Source organism: Haliotis asinina, chromosome 12 (genome assembly GCF_037392515.1).
Source record: "Haliotis asinina isolate JCU_RB_2024 chromosome 12, JCU_Hal_asi_v2, whole genome shotgun sequence".
NCBI classification, from domain to species: domain Eukaryota; kingdom Metazoa; phylum Mollusca; class Gastropoda; order Lepetellida; family Haliotidae; genus Haliotis; species Haliotis asinina.
In genome coordinates this window covers 13,978,858-14,001,871 of record NC_090291.1, presented here as the reverse complement: position 1 = coordinate 14,001,871, position 23,014 = coordinate 13,978,858, and the positions used below count along the sequence as shown (strand labels likewise).

Here is a 23,014-nt window from a genome sequence, read left to right as displayed (position 1 = left end):
AGAACTGCATTTTATTGCAGACATTGTCTTCACCCGAAAGGATTTATTAGAAAACCATGCAACCTTTTGCTGTGACCATAAAATGCGAAAAATCAAAATGCCCGAGGGGGGAAAAGCATGGGTTAAATTCAAAAACGTTCAAAATCAGGTCAGAGTACCCTTTGTCATTTATGCTGATTTCGAATCGATCACCAAAACGGTTAGGGAGTGTTAGGTAAAAAAATCTACCTTTAACTCTCTCTCTATCAAAAACATGAACCGTCCGGCTTTTGTTACAAAGTCGTGTCCTCTGATCCAGACAATTACCAACAGTCTGTAGAGTACAGGGGTCCAAATGTCATTGCGCACTTCATTGATTGTTTGTTGAAAGAGGAAAAGGCTATACGTGAAAAATTGAGTGAATCATTTCCTATAGATGTGTCACAGGCTGATGAGAAGGCATTTCAGGCCGCTGATACATGTCACATCTGTCATCAAACTATTCACAAATTCGATCAAAGTGACGGATCATGATCATGAAAACCCGTAATTACCGAGGTGCTGCCCATCAAACGTGTAATCTTCAGCTCAAGTTTAAAAAGCGTAAACAGAAGAAACGTCACGATAACGGTCAAGAGAAAGATGAATTCCATTTGCCGGTTATCTTTCATAAATAACTAATTATGATTCTCACCTGTTGCTAAAGCATTTAGATAAAACTTACAAAGGAAAACTTCAGTGCATTGTTCAGAAGTTGGAGAAATACATTTCTTTCTCTTTAGGCAAGCTGAGGTTTATTGATTCTTTCAAATTTCTTCAAACCTCTCTAGACATCTTGGTGAACAATATGGTCAATGATTGTTCTGACGAAATTGACGAGACAAAGGTTATTAATTTGAATAAATGTGGCGCTAATTTCAAACATTTGTTTAGGGAATTTGACAAAAATGAACAAAGAAAATTACTTTTGAAGAAACGGGTGTATCCATATGACTTCATGAATGACGAATCAAAATTCATGCTGAATCATCTTCCCAAACAAGATGAATTTTTACAATCGATTGACTCAGAGTTCATTATCCTATGAAGATTATGTTCATGCCCAGCTAGTATGGTCCAAATTTCATTTTGAAAATATGGGGGAGTACTGTGATTTGTACATGAAAAGTGACGTTTTACTTTTGGCCGATGTGGTTGAAGAGTTCAGAGATATGTGTCTTGAAAACTATGACCTTGACAGTGCTCATTACTATACACTTCCGAGCTCCGTCACTTCAATGCATACCACTCTTTTTCTCCTCCGGGTGATAGAGCTTCTTGTGGTTCATCAATCCTGGTGAGGAACAATATTATCCATAGCTCAGTTCCACTAAAAACAAATCTTCAAGTTGTTTCAGTTCGACTTACATTACAAGTTGCTTTTACTTTATGCTCTTTATATATTCCGCCTTCATTGGCTGTACAACTGATCTGCAAGATCTGTATGATCAACTACCTAAACCCTGTATAATCATGGGCGATTTAAATGGCCACAGTTCGCTATGGGGTGGCACTAATGCAAACACCAAAGGTAAATTACTAGAGGAAATTATTTCAAATAATGATTTATGCATTTATAATGACGGCTCAAATACGTATTTCCATCCTGGCACAGGTACATATTCAGCTCTTGATTTGTCTATTACTGATCCCAACCTATTAAGTGAATTTGAATGGTCAGTCCACGACGATCTCTGTGGCAGTGACCATTTCCCAACAATATTAAACCCTGTGATGCCATCTGATGTTACACCATCATTAAGATGGAATTTTAAAAAAGCTAATTGGCCTTTATATGAAAAACTCTGTGCAGACAAACTAAAACCTGAACTTTTTAATGATATTCCTGATGCCATACAATGTTTTTTTCCCGATGAATTGAATAATATTGCTGACGAGTGTATACCAAAGTCCTCTGCAGTTCCACATGTGCGACAACCATGGTTTACAACCAATTTACTCACACGTTTGTGCTCTTAGATTTCCAACCTCATACTTAACAATTACTCACGTGAAATATATTTTAATCAACGTTTTAAGCGCCGCTGGTGCTCTCACAGAGCGTTCTTCGCCTCCATTACCCCTGCCAGCTTCCGGTTCAGCGGAATGAAGGAACAGGTTAGGTAACTCTGAAAACACTTGTCGAGTCGCATGTCCTCCGCAAAGTTCGCAGATGACAGTCGTCGTGCATATTAACCATGAATGAGGAGCAAAGGAACTGCATTGCTGTTGCTGAGGCAGGCCACAATCTCCTTATAACAGGACGATGCGGGACAGGAAACACATTTACTTTGAGGTATGGATGTTTTGTTTTTAAATTTCAAGTCATCAAGTGGATTTGTCGTGAGGTGTCACGGTTTTCGTTTACAGTGAAAACGATCTTTTGCTTTGTAATGGAACTATTTTGTATTGATAAGAATTGATCAAGAAATGAAAAGAATAGCTTCTCGTCAAATCGGTACTTAGATCACATGGAACACTTTTTCTTAACAAGAAAAGAAATGTTTAATTTTACTTCATATTACGTACCAGCTGACGGCATCTGTCCCAGCGTATGGCCACATTTTACTGTGTTTGTACTTCCCTCAAAAATAACTACTTGCGCAATTACCTCCCTTGCATTCGTCCACTCGCTACGTCAGGAGTGAGCCTTTTTAGAATAACTGTTATTAAAATTCTAACAATAACCACAACATATCAGATAAATAATCTGGAACAGTTTAATGAGAAATTTGGTCAATATGATGTGTCCTCTTAATTTCTGCTTATTCTTGTTCCTTCATTCCGCTGAACCGGAAGCTGGCAGGGGTAATGGAGGCGAAGAACGCTCTGTGAGAGCACCAGCGGCGCTTAAAACGTTGATTAAAATATATTTCACGTGAGTAATTGTTAGGTATGAGGTTGGAAATCTGAGGGCACAACCGTGTGAGTAAATGTGTGTCTATATTTGATGGTGGCGATATTTTATTTTGACATGAAAAATATTTTTCGGACCGAAGCCAGGGAAGTTTGTTGCCAACCTTTGCTCGCTTCGCTCGCATATACGAAGACTGGTCAGTTTCGTTCTGCTGCGCAACCCATTTTGCGCTACACTTTGCCTGTGATTTAGACAAATTCAAAATTTTAAATGCTAAAAGCAAGGCGTACTTTCTTGGCGAACCTATGTATCAAAATTAAATTCACGCACACCGATATCAAAGGTGTGGAATGTGATCCAGAAAATCAAGGGTAAGGGTTCTAAATCTATCATTCACCATCTCCAAGATGGGAACCATGTATTGAGTAATAAATCAGACATAGCGAATAAACATGGTGAGACATTGGTAAAACATTGTTCCTCATCAAATTATGTACTCCAATTTCAAAAATACCAAAATCAGCAAGAAAAGAAGGTTATTAATTTCCGTTCAGATAATGGGGAAGATTACAACGAAACGTTTTCGATACATGAGCTTCATACAGCTCTTGACAAGGCTCACGATACTGCTACAGGAGCTGATAACATACATTATCAACTTTTGAAGCACTTGCCGGGATCGTGTTTAGAGACCCTTTTAAATATTTTTGATAGTATTTGGACATCTGGTGAATTTCCTGCTTCATGGCGTGATGCTATAATTGTTCAAATTCCTAAACCCGGACGTGACCATACCGATCCTTCCAATTTCGACCAATTTCATTCACTAGCTGTGTTTGCAAAACCATGGAACGCATGATCAATAACCGATTAGTTTGGTACTTGGGAATCAATAATCTAATCACTGATATACAATGTGGTTTCCGTAAAAACAGAAGTACTATTGATTATTTAATACGTTTAGAATCTTTTGTTAAAAATGCCATCATTAATAAACAACATGCAGTGTCGATCTGGAAAAAGCATACGATACGACGTGGAAATATGGTATTTTAAGAGACTTAGAAGATTTTGGATTAAGGGGCCGTTTGCCTCAATTTATATCAAATTTTTAAACGATAGACAGTTTCAAGTCCGAGTGGGTTCAACCTGATTTGACCATTATAATCAGGGTCAGGGTGTCCCACAAGGCAGTATTTTGTCTGTCACACTGTTTAGTATTAAGATCAACAGTTTATCAAAGGTTTTAAATGATTCAATAGATGGATCACTTTTCGTGGATGATTTTAATATTTCTTGTCGTGGTAAAAATACGCACACTACTGAACGACAACTACAGTTATATATGTTTAAACAAAATAAATAAATGGTGTCTCGAAAATGGATTCAAATTTTCTCAGTCAGGTTGCAGGTTAAATAGCCTACACACTGTGGTACAGTCATGTGTAAACAGATACAACAATGTACTATACATCCAATTCATTACAGTGCAAAGATTATGTAGTTCTGCATTGAGAAACATACTTTGAATAAACTAGGTATGAAATGGCTTCCATACATCAAACAGACACTCGATTTGTTCTCAATCCATCTCTGACTCTTGCCTGTAGTTTCGATCGTATTCCTCCCTCTTTCTCAAGATGTCCCGCTTACAGGTTTTCAGTGTCTGATCCCACATGTATTCAGTACCCTTCACTTCTCTCTCTTTGTCAATGACAGTGGCTTTAGAGGTTTCAATAGGACGTAGCATGTCATCTTTGCTTTCATTGAGGGATTCGTTTTTAGTCCGTTTCCTTAAAGGTCCACCATCATTGATTTAATATCAATGGGTGAACGTCCATTCAGTGATCTGTCGGGTCTGTGGTTGTAGTCTGTCACAAGATCTTGCAAAATGTGAAGATAGTGGTGTGTTTGCTTGTAAGTAAAGTATCTGTACATCGTAGCCTTTAGAGTCCGTATGACTCTCTCTGCATAAGATGCCTTGGTTTCATTCTGTGTGACGTAGTAGGTGATACCCTTGTTTTTAAAATAGGATCTCACTTTCTTGTTATCAAATTCGCGACCCTTATCAGATCTTATGATATTTGGTAGGCTAGCTGTGGAAAATATTTTCTTCAGTGCTCTGATGACTGCATCTGGTGTTTTATCTTTATTGGTTCCGTGTAAACACATTGATGGCTGTTAGCAGATACTTGACTCCATCATTGTCAGAGGCTATGTTCGATACATCGGCCAAATCATTTCCCAACGTGAATCCAAACCCGTAGAGACCACTCTGTTGCGTTTGAACTTATATCACAATGGCCCCTGTAGGGAATACGCATGCTGGTTAGCTGACCACTTCTTGATATGATGTAAGCTAACATCGAACTTTCCTTCTTCCTTCACTAACTGATATAATTTTGATGGACCCGAGAAGGAGGCTGGATGTTTGGGACTGAAGTAAATACTGGACAAATAGTCCTCCCATCCTTCAGCTGGCATGAATACGTGTTAAATGAGGTATAATGATACAAAACCCATATTTATAAGCTGACAAGTACTTTCTCGACTCTCCATATGGAATTACATGACATGCTAACTCTTCCAAGTTGATCATGATGTGACCTACTTCTCATTGAAAGAATGTAGTCCTATGTGGAGGTTTCCCAGATAATGTACAACCGTTAGAAACAGACGTGTACCTATTTTAGAGTGACGTCATCGGACAAGATTAACCAATCATAACAACGACACCATCGTCGGCACCATCATTTTTTGATGTTGAACAGACAAAGTACTATCATCAGGTATTTATTATTCATAAACTTTATGCTAATGGTCTACGAGGAGAACTTTTGGAGTGGTTTGTGAGTTATTTAGATAGTAGAATATGGTAATAAATGGTTATAGTTCAAGAATCAAATCTCTGGAAGCTGGTGTACATCAGGGTTCCATTTTAGGACCTCTTCCGTTCATCATTTACATTAATGACATTGTTGATGGTATAGACAGTAACATTTGCCTTTCTGCTGATAATACATCAATATATGTTAATAGATTATCACATTACAGCAGCCGCAATAATAAACAGTGATTTGGCAAAAATTCAGACTGGGCTAGAACGTGGCAAGTAAGTTTTAATCCTAGTAAGACTGAGACTATAGCATTCACTCGTAAAAAGAAAAATTATACCAGGCCGAACTTATTAATGAATGGCAAAATTATTAAAGAAGTCTATGGTTAATACCACTAAGGTATAACACTTCAAAGCGATTGTTATTGGAAAGTTCATATCTGTTACATGGTAAATTCAGATGTAGACGCACTAAGACCTATATGCGGTGCGGTGTGGTGGGGTTCGTGGCACCAGTCATGATAAAAGAACCAAGGAAACCAAGCATGCTGAAACAAAGACAATATCGTTTTAAACTCATACTTTTCTATAGAACTGACTCCTGGTTATCTGAAAGATCTGAGCTAGAATCTTAGCGACAGCAATTCCATTCAATCTATTATCTGTAGAACGCAAGGATATTCTCTGTTAGTTTTACCGAGCGCGATTATGTCTTGGCACTCCTTGCCCGATGAATCTGTTAACGCTACATCCCTGAAGCAGTTTAAAACTATGATAAATCCAACAGAAACCCGTCATTGTTTACTTAAATTTCGGGACTAGAATTTGTCAAATCATCGATTGTCGCCTCAAGCTCGGCTGTAGTGATCTAAACGTTGACAGATACAATCGACACATATCAGCAACAGCTGAGTGTTCATGTGGCTATTCACTACCTGTCTGCATGTCGGAACTATCAAAATTTAAGAACAACGGCGTTTGTTTTATATTCAAAGATACGATGTGAAAACTACTTTATAAGGTAACGGTCCATTGAATATTTCAATAAATAGTGACATTCTCAGTTCATTGCACCAGTTCATGTCTAAAATACGAGCTTCATGTTATCATCACCTCTGCACATATATTCGATGTAATACAGGTTTTGCATAACGGAATTTTCTGCGGCAGCTCATTACGTTGCTGGGGACAACCAACACCATACCCATATCTATGTTTCAATATTTATCAGTGTTCTTTTGTCTTAGTATTATTGTTTTCTTGTCAGATTATTTCAAATATGTATCCAGCTATATTGGAACTGGAGATGCGTTTACATAAGCCACTACAACTAGAATATCCAGGTTCCTGCTTCGCCGGAATAAAAATGTTAAACCACATAAGTTACTTTTTGCCATTTTTTTGCAGTTTTGTAGTCTCTCATAAACATGAAACTGAGTGTGTAACAATAAAAAATAGTTGCTTGTAATTGCTTGCATTTGCTGTCAGTCAGGGCACCTGTCTCCGTCCGAATTAATGTTATACAAAATGACATCAGCAGATTGTGTATATACTCAAAAACATGTCACGCACATCCATATATTCTACGTGACCATACAAAAACCACGTAAGGCCGCATCACGCTTTCATTTAGGCACGAGACTCACTGCCAGAACATCGAGTGGAGTATCACTGAAGCAGTAAGTAGGTTGAAATGACAACAGCGCAACTAGGTTTGGAAAATGTATTTAAAAATTAACCTAGCTTCTCTGTAGAAGTGCTTTATCATGACAGCTTTTACTTTATTTCATTCTTAATCCTTCTAATGGAATGTTAAAAAAGTGTACGGTATAGCTGGAGGCCTTAAGAATATCTAGAGAATATGATATCTGTATCACTGCCTATATAAAATTGCAAACAACAAGCTACTACAATCCGTTTGACTTAAAAGCGCACCTTACCTCAAACACTTATAAACCTGAGATAATAAATTCAACGCTAAATATAATCTAAACATCTAACCAACCCTGTGATGTATTTACAGAATTTATGTCCTAAAATAACAAAGTTGTTTAACAAACTGCCAGTAGAATATTGACACAGTTCAAATCCACAAAGCAATGAGACAACTCCAATAACACGTATAGTGAGTGAGTGAGGTAACATTTACCGTCACATCGGCAATATCGGTATCGGGTGGTCAGGCACGCTAACTTGGTCGACAGGTCATCGGTTCCCGATTGCGCAGATCGATGCTCATGCTGTTGATCACTGGAAATTCAAGTCCAGACTTGATTATGTACAGACTGCCGCCATATGGCTGGAATATTGCCGAGTGGTGTGTATAACCAAACTCACTCTCTCCCCCTCCCTGAAAATCAAAGGGGTATGTATTAGTTCGTTGTGTTCAATTGCTTAACATACATAACACCTTGGTCTCTCACCTCAAACACTTTGTCAGCTTCCGTCATATCAGTATACAAGTGATCACTTTCTCGAACTATTCTTTTACTGGTACTGAGTGTTCTATGAGCTGTAACTGAAACAGGAGCGCCGACAAACGAAAATAATTGACATGAGGTTGGTAGATTGTTGTTTCCTTCTGCATTCTATTGGCAAAGGGCCTGATCGCAATCGTCTGACGTTTTTAACCTCGCCGTCCATACCTTGAACACCCTTACATATTGCAAAAGGGTTCAAGTGTTTTGTCAACTCTCACATTCACTAGAACCGTGGTTAATGTTCTACGGATTTCAAAGGTCTTCATTATCCAGAGGATGTTTTGCATGTTTGGCAGAGGTTTGGTTTTCCATATTCGATGGACTTACAGTACCTTTGCTACCTGCATGGACCCTTGTTGGATTTACACCATCCGTTAAGCTGTTAGCAAATTTTGACACATCTATACAGATATGCTAGGACTAAGAACAATTGAAGTTGTCATTTACTGAATGTTTTGGGACTTACGTACCTTGAGCTGCTGGCGATTTTGCTGAGTTTAAGCCAATATTAAAGTAAGATTGGAGGTGTGGTAGAGCTAAATTGATTTTGAATTGCAGAAACTTGCGTAACCTCTCAAGAGGACAATAATTTACATTACTTCAACCTCCTCTGAGGGTAGGGCCACTTACACTAAGTTACTAATCTAAACTACCAATCATTAAAATGCATCTATCTACAGATCATATTAAACATAATTCATCAATGAAATCAATTTCTCTTTCTAAAATTTAAATTTCCCATCATAAAATAGTTATCTATTTACAAATCAGTTAACAAATCTAAAACTGAAAACAAATATACGAATGAAAAAATTCTGTTGATACATTCACATGAATGCCCTCAGTGGTATATAGTTACTGTGTGATCATACAAAAAAATATATATATTCATGTCAGGTAAGTGAGGTATGTAATGCTGAACGATATTGCTAGGTTAATTATTCAGCAGAGTTCATCTGTTGCAGTTTGTATGACAATAACCGTCAATAATTTTAGTGCAAATACATGTATACAGATGTGCATAACTAATACATATCATTTGCGTATTTGTTGCTACATTGCTTTTACTCTACCAACCCCATATTCAGTATATCAAGTTCCACCTCAGAAAATTGTCAGAAGATCCACGGGAGCACGTTTGAACTACATCGTAGGTTTCATTGCCGGGTTCATCACTTTTATGGAACGGTATTTCAACTCGGTTTAGTCGAGTTAGACTGCCACAACTGCCGATACGTTAGTGTTAAATTGATAATTTGAAATCCGTAGCTAAAAGTATAATTTAGGTGAACACCGCATGTCCAGAGCAAGTTCTGTCCTGTACTCTACCAGTGGCCTGAAATCTGTCCCTCAGTCTGTGAAGAATGCCAGGGATACACCCGAAGACAGCGAGCAACACCGCTCATGTATTCACCACCCTGTAACCGTGCAAGGCCCAGCTTCTGTCGTGGGCTCTTGACGGTCTATAGTGTGGCATGGTGAGGAAGTCGTGAAGCTTCAATACAGTCTGTAGCTTCTATTAAAAGGAAGCTTTGTCACATACTGCATGCGAAGTCTAGTCTTCCACATGCTCTAGGCTGTTGAATCCAACCAGGTCCTGGTACGTTTCAGTACCCTTGTTTTTCACTGTTTTGACATTTATTCTTCATTTAAATCCCATGATACCTTTTGTTTTTAGATTTTGAAGCCATCACTTTCAATTCATTTGAGTTTATAATACCATTGCAAACGTATAAACGTTAACAAAACATAGCTAACATTATTCTAATATTTGATCATTTTTGCTCTTTTCAGGACTGCTGAGGATGACAAAGAAGCATCTTGAAAGCGTTACTCTCCATGAGCCCAACGTGATATCATGTGATGAACATACGGAGAGAGCTCAGTGGTCAAACGCGTTTCAAGGCGTCATTGCTCAGCTTGGATTTTCTGTGGGTCTCGGAAACTTATGGCGATTCCCCTACGTCTGTCAACGAAACGGAGGAGGTATGATCTTTCACATAATTCATGTGTCCTTAGTGTGGTGATCAGCCTTCAGTTACTGGTGATCTATAGCTCGTTCTTACATTGTACTGTCGTCTTGAAGTATATTTTGATGATAGCGTACTAGTTTTAAATTAAGAGCTGTGATATTCGTGCAATTTTTCTGCCCTTTGATAGGTTTTTATGTAATACATTTATCGATTTGAATATTGATATAAACTGTCCTCGTCACGTTATGACTGCAATATTGCCGATGTGACGTTAAGTTTTAACTCACTCACTATTACATATCTAAACTAAAAAACTATTCAATTGTTGTAAAGTTTCTCATTATCAGTTCCAGTGTGAAGTCCAGTTTTCCCCCTGCTGGAATATTGCTAATAGTGGTATAAAACCATATTCTCTCAGTCCTCATCTAAACAAATTTGAAAAACAAATAGGCGCGTCTAACGTGGCATAGATATTACTCAAAACAAACTACACTATATAATGTACAGACACTCTAATCACCTCTCTTTATGCCACAGGTGCGTTTCTGATACCTCACATAATCTGTATCGTCGTGGTGGCTATACCGCTCTTCTTCCTGGAGGTTGCTATTGGTCAGTTCTCCCGCAAAGGTCCCATACGGGTTTGGGCAATGTGCCCATCATTGAAAGGTAAACATAAACATATATATTTGCACTAATGACAATACCCGATTGTTGTAAAATCTTTCCTCACGTCAGTAGATACTGCACAATGGACAAGTCCAAACTGAAATTGCAAAGGCAGATATCTGGATAAAATCTTTCTCAGAGCAACAACTTCGGAAAACAATTTGGTCCAGCCAGATGTGGATCTTTCATTTATTGTTGTTCTTAAATGAGAAACTCAGATTACTTGTTTTATTTTGAAGGTATCGGTTACGGTATACTGATAGCAAACTGTGTGAGTGTCCCTTACTACAGCATGGTGTTTACTTGGGCCCTCTACTATCTGTACAGCTCCTTCTCGACCGTCCTGCCCTGGACAAGTTGTGGCAATGCATGGAACACACAACAGTGTGTTGCCGCTGCAGGGTCAAGTGGCGGCACCAACAGTTCTACGATGAATCCTATGCTAAGTCGGGACACAATAGTTACTGCAGATTCAAATATCTCTGGAATATTTACAAATGCATTTGGGCACACATCAACAGAGGAGTTTTGGCAGTAAGTTCTCTACATTGGTTCTGAATTTTATATAATGCTATCTGTTTATGGTCTTAGGTTATTCTTTATTGTATGTCTTATGTTTAAGATACAAAGTCCTTGTCATTTCCTCGAGCTTGAATAATATGGGATCTCTGCAGCCGCATCTCGTCATTTGCTGGTTTCTTACCTGTGTGAGCATGTTCCTGTGTTTGATGAAAGGAGTCAAATCTCTTGGAAAGGTACGTTTGTCTTGTGACATTGCGTTTATCAGTGAAGTGAGTTAAAAATATTAATTAAAATCGACAATAGTCCCGCAATATCATGACTGAAACAAGTTTAAATTCGCCATAAATAAATGTAAGTGATGAACAAAACAGTCAACAGTGAGTAAGAAGTATTCTTGCATGGCGGCTTTGACGTGCTCTAACGTTCAAACGGCATGGCTTTCACGCGCCAGTTGAGCGTTGATGACATCAATTCCCTGCACTCGTTTTCTCGTGTACTCGACCTGCGGTTGCATGGCGGCTTTGACGTGCTCTAACGTTCAAACGGCATGGCTTTCACGCGCCATTTGAGCGTTGATGACATCAATTCCCTGCACTCGTTTTCTCGTGTACTCGACCTGCGGTTGCATGGCGGCTTTGACGTGCTCTAACGTTCAAACGGCATGGCTTTCACGCGCCATTTGAGCGTTGATGACCTCAATTCCCTGCACTCGTTTTCTCGTGTACTCGACCTGCGGTTGCATGGCGGCTTTGACGTGCTCTAACGTTCAAACGGCATGGCTTTCACGCGCCATTTGAGCGTTGATGACATCAATTCCCTGCACTCGTTTTCTCGTGTACTCGACCTGCGGTTGCATGGCCAAATCGTGACTTTTCCGTTGTGCTTCGATGTCAGTCGGGCTCGACGTCCATAGATAAGAAAGGCAGTTGCAGCTGGAACAGGCGAGGGCACTGACAAAATCCACGCTGATCATCAAGGCATTACTATGTGATGTATGATTACCTTAATATGTTTTCCGGAATCACTGCTTGATTGATGAGCACATCTTTGGTAGCAATAACTCGTCCCAAACCTAGGACGAGCATGCCCATGTCATATGAGTTGAAATCAAGTTGGGGAGTGGATTTTTTCGTGATCAGTTTACTCAAATTCACGTAGCCGGTGACTGGACCCGTGCCCACGGCGGACTGATACGCGTCGTTGACAAATGCTTTTGGTTTTTTCCGACGGTGGTAGAAATGATCTCAGCATAGAGACTGACTCGTCATTTTCTATTGTGGACAGAAACATACATCCGCCTTGATTCCCATGACAGTAACTGCTGCGGCACTGGGGTATTTATCGGTTAAGTATGCCGAGCTAACCCTCCCTTTTATCGGCAGCCGGCTTTATCAGATTCTTAGTTTCGTCACGGTATCAATCACTTGGGGTGTCTCCTCTGAAGGTGTCGATGTCATTTTTTTACATCGTTAGTCAGGCATTTATGTTTGAATTGACAGTGATTCGCCGTAAAGAACTCACAACTGAGGATGTTCAAGGCATGACTAACAAACTGCTCCACATTGAAATCTTCACAAAAATAAAGCTGGAATGGGAAGCAGTAGGGTCGGGGCGGGTGGGTAATCAGTTGATGAGTACCCCACACTCATCACGTGATGAGTCTGTGAAGATGAAGAATTAATTAAATGTTTGGCTTTTGCCTTAACTTTTTTAATATTTACAAGAGATTGTTTAACCACTGTTGTCTTTTGTTTGACAAACTGCACTGAAAACCCATAAGATATAAACTCAGTCTGTCGACAACTATGCATGTTACGAGTAACATAGGTTGTAAGTAATTAACTGTTTACATGTAGCGGACTTAGGAACGCAGACATCCGCAGCAAATAGAGTCTGAAGAGAAGAAGTTCCTGATGTTCATATACCGTATTCATTATCATCAAGTTATCAGGTTCAACAGAATTATACTAGTTATACTGGTTTGAAAACGAAACTTGACTATGTTGCACGGATAGTGTTGCCTCCTGTGGTATTTTGAGTGTGATTCGTTGCCGTTGTAATGGGGTCAGCGAAATAATTTTATAAATGACCAGGTGACTTTTGATGTATTGCTTGATGTGATTGGTTACCGGAAAATGTGCTACACGACTGACCTGACATCCAGTCAGCGTGACTTACGTGACAAGTTGAATGTCACAAACAGCCTTGAAACATTCATCAGTGTCCAATGGTTAATTACTTCATCATGAATATGTCAACTGGCATGACTGTGTCAAATGAAACATTGTTCTTCACATTGATGCAATGAAACCATACATAAGTAAATTAGACATATGCTAGGAGGATTGTATCATCAACAGACTGCATGAATGCTTACGTTATGATGTACATCAGTAGTGCTGGTTTATGTCAATAGGTCCATGAATACCCACACAGTGGAAGAAACATATTGAAAGGTTTGAACCTTCTGCTCCAGAAAGGAAGAGTATCACCGATTTCAGTCGAAGTAAAACGTGTTGAGTTGGAAATGCGAAAAAAGTGTTTTTTATTAGAAATCCAAACTTACCAAAAGGCACCGGTCCACTACCAGACCTATCTACGTGTCAGGTTTGGTGAAGACACATAGAACGCTTTTAAAGTTCTGTTCCGGAAAAGACTTATTTGCACGAACAGTACTGTCGGACGCGCTCACCAACGGAGTCTAAGTAATATTCCCCGCAAAACTGGTTATGGTGGATAACAATACTGCAAAAGGTGACTGTTGTTAAATCTAGTCATAAACGTTCATTGTCTTAGAAAATTTGAAAATGGAAAATTTGTGATTGACTTTGACAATAGCGATGTCAGCATCAGTTTCTGACAATAGATCTATCTAAATGTAGAAGTAATACTAATAGAAACAAGGAGATGATCAGTCATTCGATAAATGTCATTGTCTATATGATGTCAACATTGTTTTCTGTGTTTAATCCAGTATACCTTTTCAAAAATTATGACACGGTATCATAATCACAAAAGTGTTTACATAACTTTATTACTTCAAGTTTCTGTGGTATACACTATATATTTAATACCTTGGATACCTTCAACTGTATTTTGTCTCTAGGCTGTTGGAACGGTAGTTGTTCGTAGGTCGTTGTTTCTCACGGCGAGATATTTGTCATTCAGATGTTTCCACATCTTTGTATCTTAGCTGCACCGAGCTCGAAACACATTTTGGCTTTGTGCATCATTTAAAATACAACGTATATTCAGACGGCGTGCTTAATCTCAGCTGCTACTGGTCAAACGGAATAACTCGCAATTAGTGTTATAATGGGTAGCCGGGTCGGGTAATAGGGGTGTCAGGTAGGAGCTATGGACCCGTCTCTCCCCTAGCATGCAGAGTCGATGATATTACGGTGAGAAATTGCGTGATCGTCAACCCTGTGGTTTTTTCAGCACTGAATTTGGCTTCGTACCTCGCAGACAGTTTATTGATATCTCAATCGGACACGTTATACGTGTTATCAGTGGCAATATTTTCACGCAGGTATTCTTCTCCCTTCCTACCCAAGGCGAGGTTGGGTCTTTCTCTTTTATCTCCCACCTGGAAAGACACATCTTCACTTTCATCCTTGGATATCATTTTGTTTGCGCATGCTACGCGAATTCCAACAACACACGTGGAAGACTATAATGCGAATCAACCTATCAACTACATCCTCTAAATCAACGGCAACGAATTCTATGGTTGGGCCATGAGTGACTATCTACCGAAAGGACGTTTCCAATGGATTGACAATGAGATAAAAATCATGAAAGTCGACTTGGAGTGCCTGGTGGAACTCCACGCTGCTCACAACAGCTATCCGCTGGCAACAGAACAGTTGATGGTCGATCGAGAATGGGTGTGAGACTATCATTATTAGGATACAATGAATCAGAGTCCGTGTAAAAACTTAACTTGATGGATAGGAAAAGGTATGTGGTGCTACTTATCGTTGAGGATGAAGCTGAAAAAATACACGGATTTTGCAAATTTTATCAAAGTCCCTTGATGGAACCGTACTTATGCATGCACACCGAGTTGTGAAAACAGTCCACCTGTAAGATTCTGTTTAAGCAAACTGCAAATTGATCGCGGACGCGAGTTCATGGAGGCCGTGTGGGAGGTGCTGGTCAAGCACCACGTCACGGTAAGGCACGGCTTGGTCGAGAGATTCAATCACACCTTAGCCGGATGCCTTTTCTCGCATCTAGTACGCGCAGGATTAAACCCATCCCCATAACATACACGGAATGGTTCATAAACTTACCACGGGTTGTGGATGTCATGAACATCGAGGCCACCGGACTCGTGGACAAGAGACACCTCGAAGCCATCTGAATGAAATTCGTCACCACCGAAGCGTCGACGGCAGCAGCTCGCTGATCTGATGAAAACATTACCGGATCGTGCAAACGTGAGGTACTTACACCGACCGGGTGAAGACTAGGAACACGGCGGAAAACATGCCTCCGGTCCGATTCGGTCCGTGAAAACGTACCGCGTCGACATCACAGACTGTGAACTGAACTTTTACCACTTAAAGGACGGCCCACCGAGAGGGTTCGTCAGAAGGAAATTACAAATAGTTCCTCACGACACGGCATTACCCCCTTAATAAAGATTTAATCCCGTTTTTGTTATGATCTTGTGGAGGTCAGTGATTGTGTCGACTTGTCTCTCAAAAGCTCACGCAAGCTCAGTCGCTGCATGTTTTCTGCAGCCTATGCACACATGTAATTACTCATAATGTTACCGATGATGTGTAAATATCCCCATGACTAATTAGGGGCAGACTGGGCCTTTCAGGCACATGTACAGTTATGAACGCTTTGAAATATGGTGGTAAGATGAGGGTTTAATTATGTTTCTGAGTTACCATAACACACGTGAGTGACTTACAATTTATTGTGAATGTTTTTGGTATGTGGTGACGAGAACATGTTTTACATGGTAATTTGTTGTATATGTTTTCAAAATCAATACCATCAGCAGAAATATATGGCTTCTTATCCATAGAAGAGGAGCACTTGAAGACGTTTTATCATACAGATCCTAGTAAGCAGGATTAAACACGCCGTTGTGTGCAGGATTGGATTCATCAGAATATAGCTTTGTATTCTACTGAAGAGACAATTTGGTACGGTGGATTTTCAAAGATGGCTCAACAGCCTCGACGTAGAGACTGCCAATGGGAGTGGTCCTGAACGATCCAAGACCGAGTCTTCAACCCTGGTGATGGACAGAATCAAATAGTTGACTAAACATGAAATGTACTCATGTGGTGAAAAACTGTAGATTAATCGGATACGTGTTCTTTTTTTTTCATTCTAAGAAATGCGGATCCCTTTGTTCCACAGGTTGTGTACGTGACTGCGACAATGCCATACGTTTTGCTGACGACGCTCCTGGTCAGGGCATCCATGATGCCAGGTGCTGCAGATGGGATTTCATTTTACTTAACCCCAGATTTCATGCGTCTTCAAAATGCTCAGGTAAGCTTGCTCAAGGCATTTTTGATTGACGAAATGACATAACAGACAAAAACACACTAAAACACTGCTCATCTCATTCCTAGGTGTGGCTGGAAGCCCTTCTCCACGTATTCTACTCTTCGGGACCGGCATGGGGATCTCTGATTGTCATTGCAAGTCACAACGCCCCTCGTCACAATATTGTCAGGTAATGGATGAATGCGCGCGCGGATTGTTACTCTCCTGAGCTACTCCATTTATCAATGTTTAGCTCAGTGTGTATTTTACTTGTCTATATCTGATGTATTATGTACACGCGTACGTTTTGGCCTTTGACATGAATGCAAACAAATGGTATATATACTTTATATCTACATTAAGACAGCGAAGTCAGTTTGTGCAAGAAATAGACCTGTAGAGATCCGGGTTTAAATATGTCTTTAGCGGTCTATGGTTGTTATAAGAGATGTTGATTGGCTGAGAATAAGTACTACTACTTTGAACATTATTTTGTTTGCAGGGATTCTATTGTGGTTGTCTTATTAGGCGAGCTGACAAGTGTTTATGCCGGTTTTATTGTGTTCGCAACGGTCGGCTTCCTGGCTCACAATGTCGGGGTGCCTGTAGCTGACGTGATCACTTCAGGTGCGTATCCAAAATCCATCAACAATACGTACACGTAATGACCCCGAATACTTACTTAGAAAATATTATCGTGTCTATGGTCCATCATACGAGAACTGAATTCACGTTATGAGAGTGATGCGTTATCCATATGATACCCAGAACAACTGCGTAGGTGGGTGTCCCTCAAGCTATACAAAAACATTTTGAGTTGGCCCTATTTCTACATCACAATCATGCTTAGAATCCTTGTTAAAACTTATCTGACATGGTCTAATGGTTGAAAGAGGCAAAAACAGTAATGAACGCTTTTGATGAATGTCTGTACGAGAACAAACTGCTCCCGTCAAGAAGCCTGGAAGCATTTTGCCTCCAATGTCCGAGAACGTTTTCGTTTTTCTACTTGGTATTGGCAGACCTTATTATGCGACAATGTCTCATCAAACCATGGCGGCGTTTGAGACAAATACGCCACTGACGTGCTACTAGTCACAACAACGAGATTTCATTTTTAACCCTTAAAGCATTAGTTCTTGTCTTGTTGCCAATAAGATGAAGTACACTCTTTCAAAAGAGAAACGCGTAAGACCTATTTAGACTTTGTATTTATTGCCTTAATTTAAGAGGAATATTTTCATGTAAGAAGGTGAAAATGGAGGCAACGTCAGTACTTTGTGTGGCTAACTCTGGCAGCAAAGATTTTTCCGGACCGTTGCACAGCACAGAATGGATAAGCCGGCTAAATCACACTTATTGAATTATTCCCCACTCTCACAAACAATGGCAAGTTACGTGTGAGGCAAGTGTCTGAGGCACGATATGACGTGACATACACGTGTTCAGCCGGTTTAGATCTGGTGTTCGGGAAGGCCATGGCACGATATTGACATTAGACTTAGTAAGGTAGCGAAGCGTGAAGCGCGCTACATGTTAAGTAGCGTTGCATGATGGAAGCACTCCCTTGTCCTGACGATATTTGGTGGAATTGGTCTGCAAGAAACAGTCCCAAAGATGCTTAGATGCACGCTGAAATGTCTGGCAACGGCACACTGCGAGTTCCCAGCTTCAATGAGGCCCTTGACGATCTTTCGATTGGTGACACTGAGTCTCCTCTTAGTTACCTCTTTTCCAGGCGAATGGCAAAATTGAACATAATGTTTTTATTTCTCTCCGTGATCGATACCGCATGTAGTTCCACTTTAATTTCTGCTTTGCATGTTTTCTTGATGACGTTTATTCTTTCAAACACTTCTGAGAAGAGAGGAAAAACTAAGGGGACAATCAATGATGATGTTTGGGAGAGACATTGTATATTAGTTATGCTTTTGCCGCAGCTATATGGCTTCGTTTGTACCATTGTCGATGTGATAACATTTGCCTCATGACACTATTTTGCAGGTCCAGGCATTGCATTTGTTGTCTACCCCGAGGCAGTTTCACTTCTTCCTGTTCCTCAGTTGTGGTCGGTGCTATTCTTCTTAGTAGTTCTGATGATGGGCTTCGACACCATGGTATATTATTAGACTTACCTGTTACTGAATCACGCAGACCAGCACTAGTTGCTTCTGCCCATTTGATCTTAAAAGACCCTCTCCCTGGTCCATGAACTTCTGATTTTTAGTGAGTAAGTTAATATCTAGCATCAAGGTAGCAGTAGTTCATGCATAACGTGACGATTACAATTTATTGATTAAAGATGAATACATTTTGAAGAATAAAACCTGTCGTCGATGGGAAGTAAAATTACAGTAATGCAAATTGTAAAGTAAAACTAGCGTGTTATGAAGAAATATCATTGTAGAGAACGAAATAATATAATATCAAAAGAGTCATAGATCACCAGCAGCAGAAGGACGATCACAACACTAGGGTCCACAGGGGCTTACAGCGATTTCAAAGGAATTTGACATAAAAAGAATACGTGAGGGATGTCTTGCGAGAGAAACATTTTGCTCAACACTCCATCTTACTTCCATAATCAGTACATATATTCCTACTTTGTACGGCCCTCAGTCGACTGAGACATCGAGACCGAAGGCAATTTTTAGGCAGTCTAAATATTATTTGTGTATTAGCTCCTCTACAAGCAACCTAGGTATATACATTTATTTTACAGTTTGGTGCCATCGAGGCAGCAACGGGGTGTGTGGAAGATATTCTACCAAAACGATTTCACAAGAAACATCTTCCAACTGTCATAGCTGCCGTGTTTATGGGTGCAGTTTTCCTATCTGGTCTCATTTTCACCAGTAATGTGAGCATCACATTTAATGATTCCTCGAAAGTTAGTGAGTTTAGTTTTACGCCACACTCAGCAATACCCAAGCTATATGACGGCGGAGTGTAGATAATTGAGTCTGGACCAGACAATCCACTGGTCAACATCATGATATTCGATCTGCGCCATTGGGACCCGTTGACATGTGTCAACCAAATCAGCGAGCGTTATGACCCAATCAGTTTGCCGCCCCTTAAGACAAGCATGGGCTGCTGAAGATACCTTCTTACCCTGACCATTAGCCGGTCAATAATAATTGAGATATATATATATACAACGAAAGGCAATTAAGTATGTAGGTACGTACGTACGTACGTATGTATGTGTGTGTATATATACACACATACATACATGTATACATACACATTATATATATATATATATATAATGAAACGTATAGTGCTATTTGCTACCTGCACGGGCACGTTAGTCTGTAGTGTGGATTATTTCGCATAGATATTCACTGTTGAAATCGTATCTATCTGGATCGCCAACTCTTTTACATTTCAGGCCGGGGTGTACATGTTCCAGTTAGTAGACTGGTATGTGGGTGCAGTGGCGTGCTTAGTGGTGGCCGTTTTGGAATGTCTGGTTGTTGGATGGCTGTATGGTTCGTGGAACACATTCCTTTTGTATCTATATTTTCACAAGCAGAAGCCATCGTGTGCTACTTGTCAAGCCTATTCAGAACGTTTCTTTTCTATAGTGAGTTCCCTTTTTTTCGTGGTATTTACATAGGCTATTTCACAGGCGTTTGTGGAGTTATGTCCTAGAAAAAGACAATATTATGTTTAAAGGTTCTCATGAAGATAGTTTCTTGGATGTTCAATCACACAACCTTGGGCATTGCTAATGACGTGCAGTCTCATACAGCCGTTTGAGTCAGAAACGGACCGATTAATTGCATGTTTTAATATTTTAGAGACTTGCCACATAAATATAAATAGTACACATGTTTTTCATTTACTAATACCCAACAGCTTTCTTTTATTTCAATATTATCCGGACGTCACCAAAAGAGCTGTTTAAGAAACTATCATCATTGAAAACGCAAAAGCTGTTATCTGTCTCGGTGGGGTGAAACCGCAGAAACGGAACGGCCAATCTGTCGTCGTGCAGGGGACGACGATAGTTTCTTAAACAACCTTTTTGTTGGAGTCCGGAAAATGTTCAAATATTCGTAAACTGTTGGGTATTAGTAAATGATAAACGTGTACTATGTGTACTCATGTGACAGTTTTGTACAATGATAAAATTTGCAATTCATCGGTCCGTTTCTCACTCAAAAGGACTGTAAAAGATAAGCCCGTGCTCCATTGTTAGACAATTTGAAGATGTTGCAAACAATATTTCAATCGATCTTATACAGATTTGGTTTGTTCCAAATTGGATAATAGTGGAGGTCAATGCCTAACCAGGACCATTCGGTTGTTGAAATTCCCTGTTATCTCTATCTGCAAAGAGCTTCCTGAGACATGTCAATTCTCACCGGATTTTCTTCATCCTCCCAAAATAGTCACCACGAACGCACGGCGTTACGTTTCGTTGACATAGACGCCTGCAGACACATGTTCTGTAAGAGTTGATATTTACTTTATTCTATTCGTTTATGTAATTTTAATTAACATGGACTACTTCAGCTTCTACATTTGCTTAGAATCCGAAATTTTGGGAACAAAATTGTAGTTGTGTGTGCAACTGTAAGATATGCGCCTAAGATGTTTATTTCTTTTTCTCACACAAGGTGTGAAACGTTTCTCGGTTGACGTTGAGGCTATGATAGGAAAACGGCTTCCAGTTGTCTTCAAGCTGATGTGCTTCATCGTTGTTCCTGTCTTGTTGCTGGTGTGTAATACCTTTCCCCAGTGGAAGAATAGTGCAGGGATTCAGATTGATCACAAAGAGTATCAACTTCATTGTTGCACCTCTAGTTTAACGAACACGAACAGACACAACAATACAATTACAAATATTGTTTGGACAAACACAGTTCGTTATTGGTCATTATAACAACCCCTAAGAAACCAGACCCGTGAAGGTCCCGGGGTAGAATAGGCCTTCAGCAACCCATGCTTGCCATAAAAGGTGACTGTGCTTGTCGTGAGAGGCGACTAACGGGATCGGGTGGTCAGACTAGCTGGCTTGGTTGACACATGTCATCGGTTCCCAATTGCGCAGATCGATGCTCATGTTGTTAATCACTGGATTGTCTGGTCCAGACTCGATTATTTAGAGACCGTCGCCATAAAGCTGGAATATTGCTAAGTGCGACGTAAAACTAAACTAACTCACTCACTCACTCACCTAAGAAACCTCATCAGCATCAAGAATTATCATGCATCCTTCAAAACACGAAAAACAAGAATATCTGTTCCCACAAGAACCATGTATGACTACTCAGCTTTTGACACATGATTTGTTTTTATTTTAATTGATACTTTGTATGGGTGCTTTGTTCCTTAATAATGTACCAATTCTGGTTCAGTGCTTCTATGCAGAATTATATATTTATGCGCTTTGTTTTACACAGGCATCAATGATACTAACCATCGCATCCTACAAACCACCAACATATGCTGGCTATGAGTACCCACCAATCGCCGTCACCATTGGTTGGTGCATTGCTGTACTGCCGGTTGTTCCTATTCCGGTTACTATAGTGATATATATCCTGATGCAGAGAGGCTCCTTTGCTGAGGTTCGTGTTAGACATAAAGAAATAATTTGTAAAAGCTGATATCCTAGACAAAAAGTCCCTCGCATCCATTTTCAAGTCTCCCCTCTTTAACGGTAAGTAAATATAATGAGATGGACTTATCAAAAAGTTTTCAAAACAGATGGAACCTTCAGGTATATTCGAGCTATAATTACATATAATGGTGTGTATAAGACTTAGTGTAGAATGCGTTAATCGTTACAGCGTGTGAAGAAAGCCATGACACCAAGTCCAGAGTGGCAAAGATGTAGGCAGCGGTATGGTTTTACAGAGGAAGCAAATGTGTCTTACAAGTTGAAAGAAAACCTGCTGCATGTTTTTAATCGATAACAGGGTATCTGTGAGTGAGTGAGTGAGTAGATATAGCTTTTAGCTGCATCAGTCGTATTGCAGCCAATCGAGGATATAGAATCAAATATTTCCTATGGAACGAATAGATAATAAAATTTATGATGAAGATCACAGAAACGTCAGTCTGTTGTCACAGTAAACAGTTATTAAACTGATATCAAAAATTTAAAATCAACATCGTATCATAC

At 39.8% G+C, this 23,014-nt stretch overlaps 1 protein-coding gene across 1 annotated transcript; it reads left to right on the top strand.

The window, feature by feature from the left end:
- The first annotated feature begins 9,996 nt into the window (after nt 1-9,996).
- Nucleotides 9,997-22,805, top strand: LOC137258619 (sodium- and chloride-dependent glycine transporter 1-like). The gene is made up of 13 exons (XM_067796317.1): nt 9,997-10,177; nt 10,702-10,833; nt 11,073-11,367; nt 11,456-11,588; nt 16,744-16,878; nt 16,962-17,065; nt 17,378-17,502; nt 18,880-18,992; nt 19,598-19,735; nt 20,270-20,369; nt 21,504-21,604; nt 22,290-22,457; nt 22,680-22,805. The coding sequence occupies exons 1-13, from the start codon at nt 9,997-9,999 to the stop codon at nt 22,803-22,805; spliced, it is 1,851 nt and encodes a 616-aa protein (XP_067652418.1).
- The last annotated feature ends 209 nt before the right edge of the window (nt 22,806-23,014 follow it).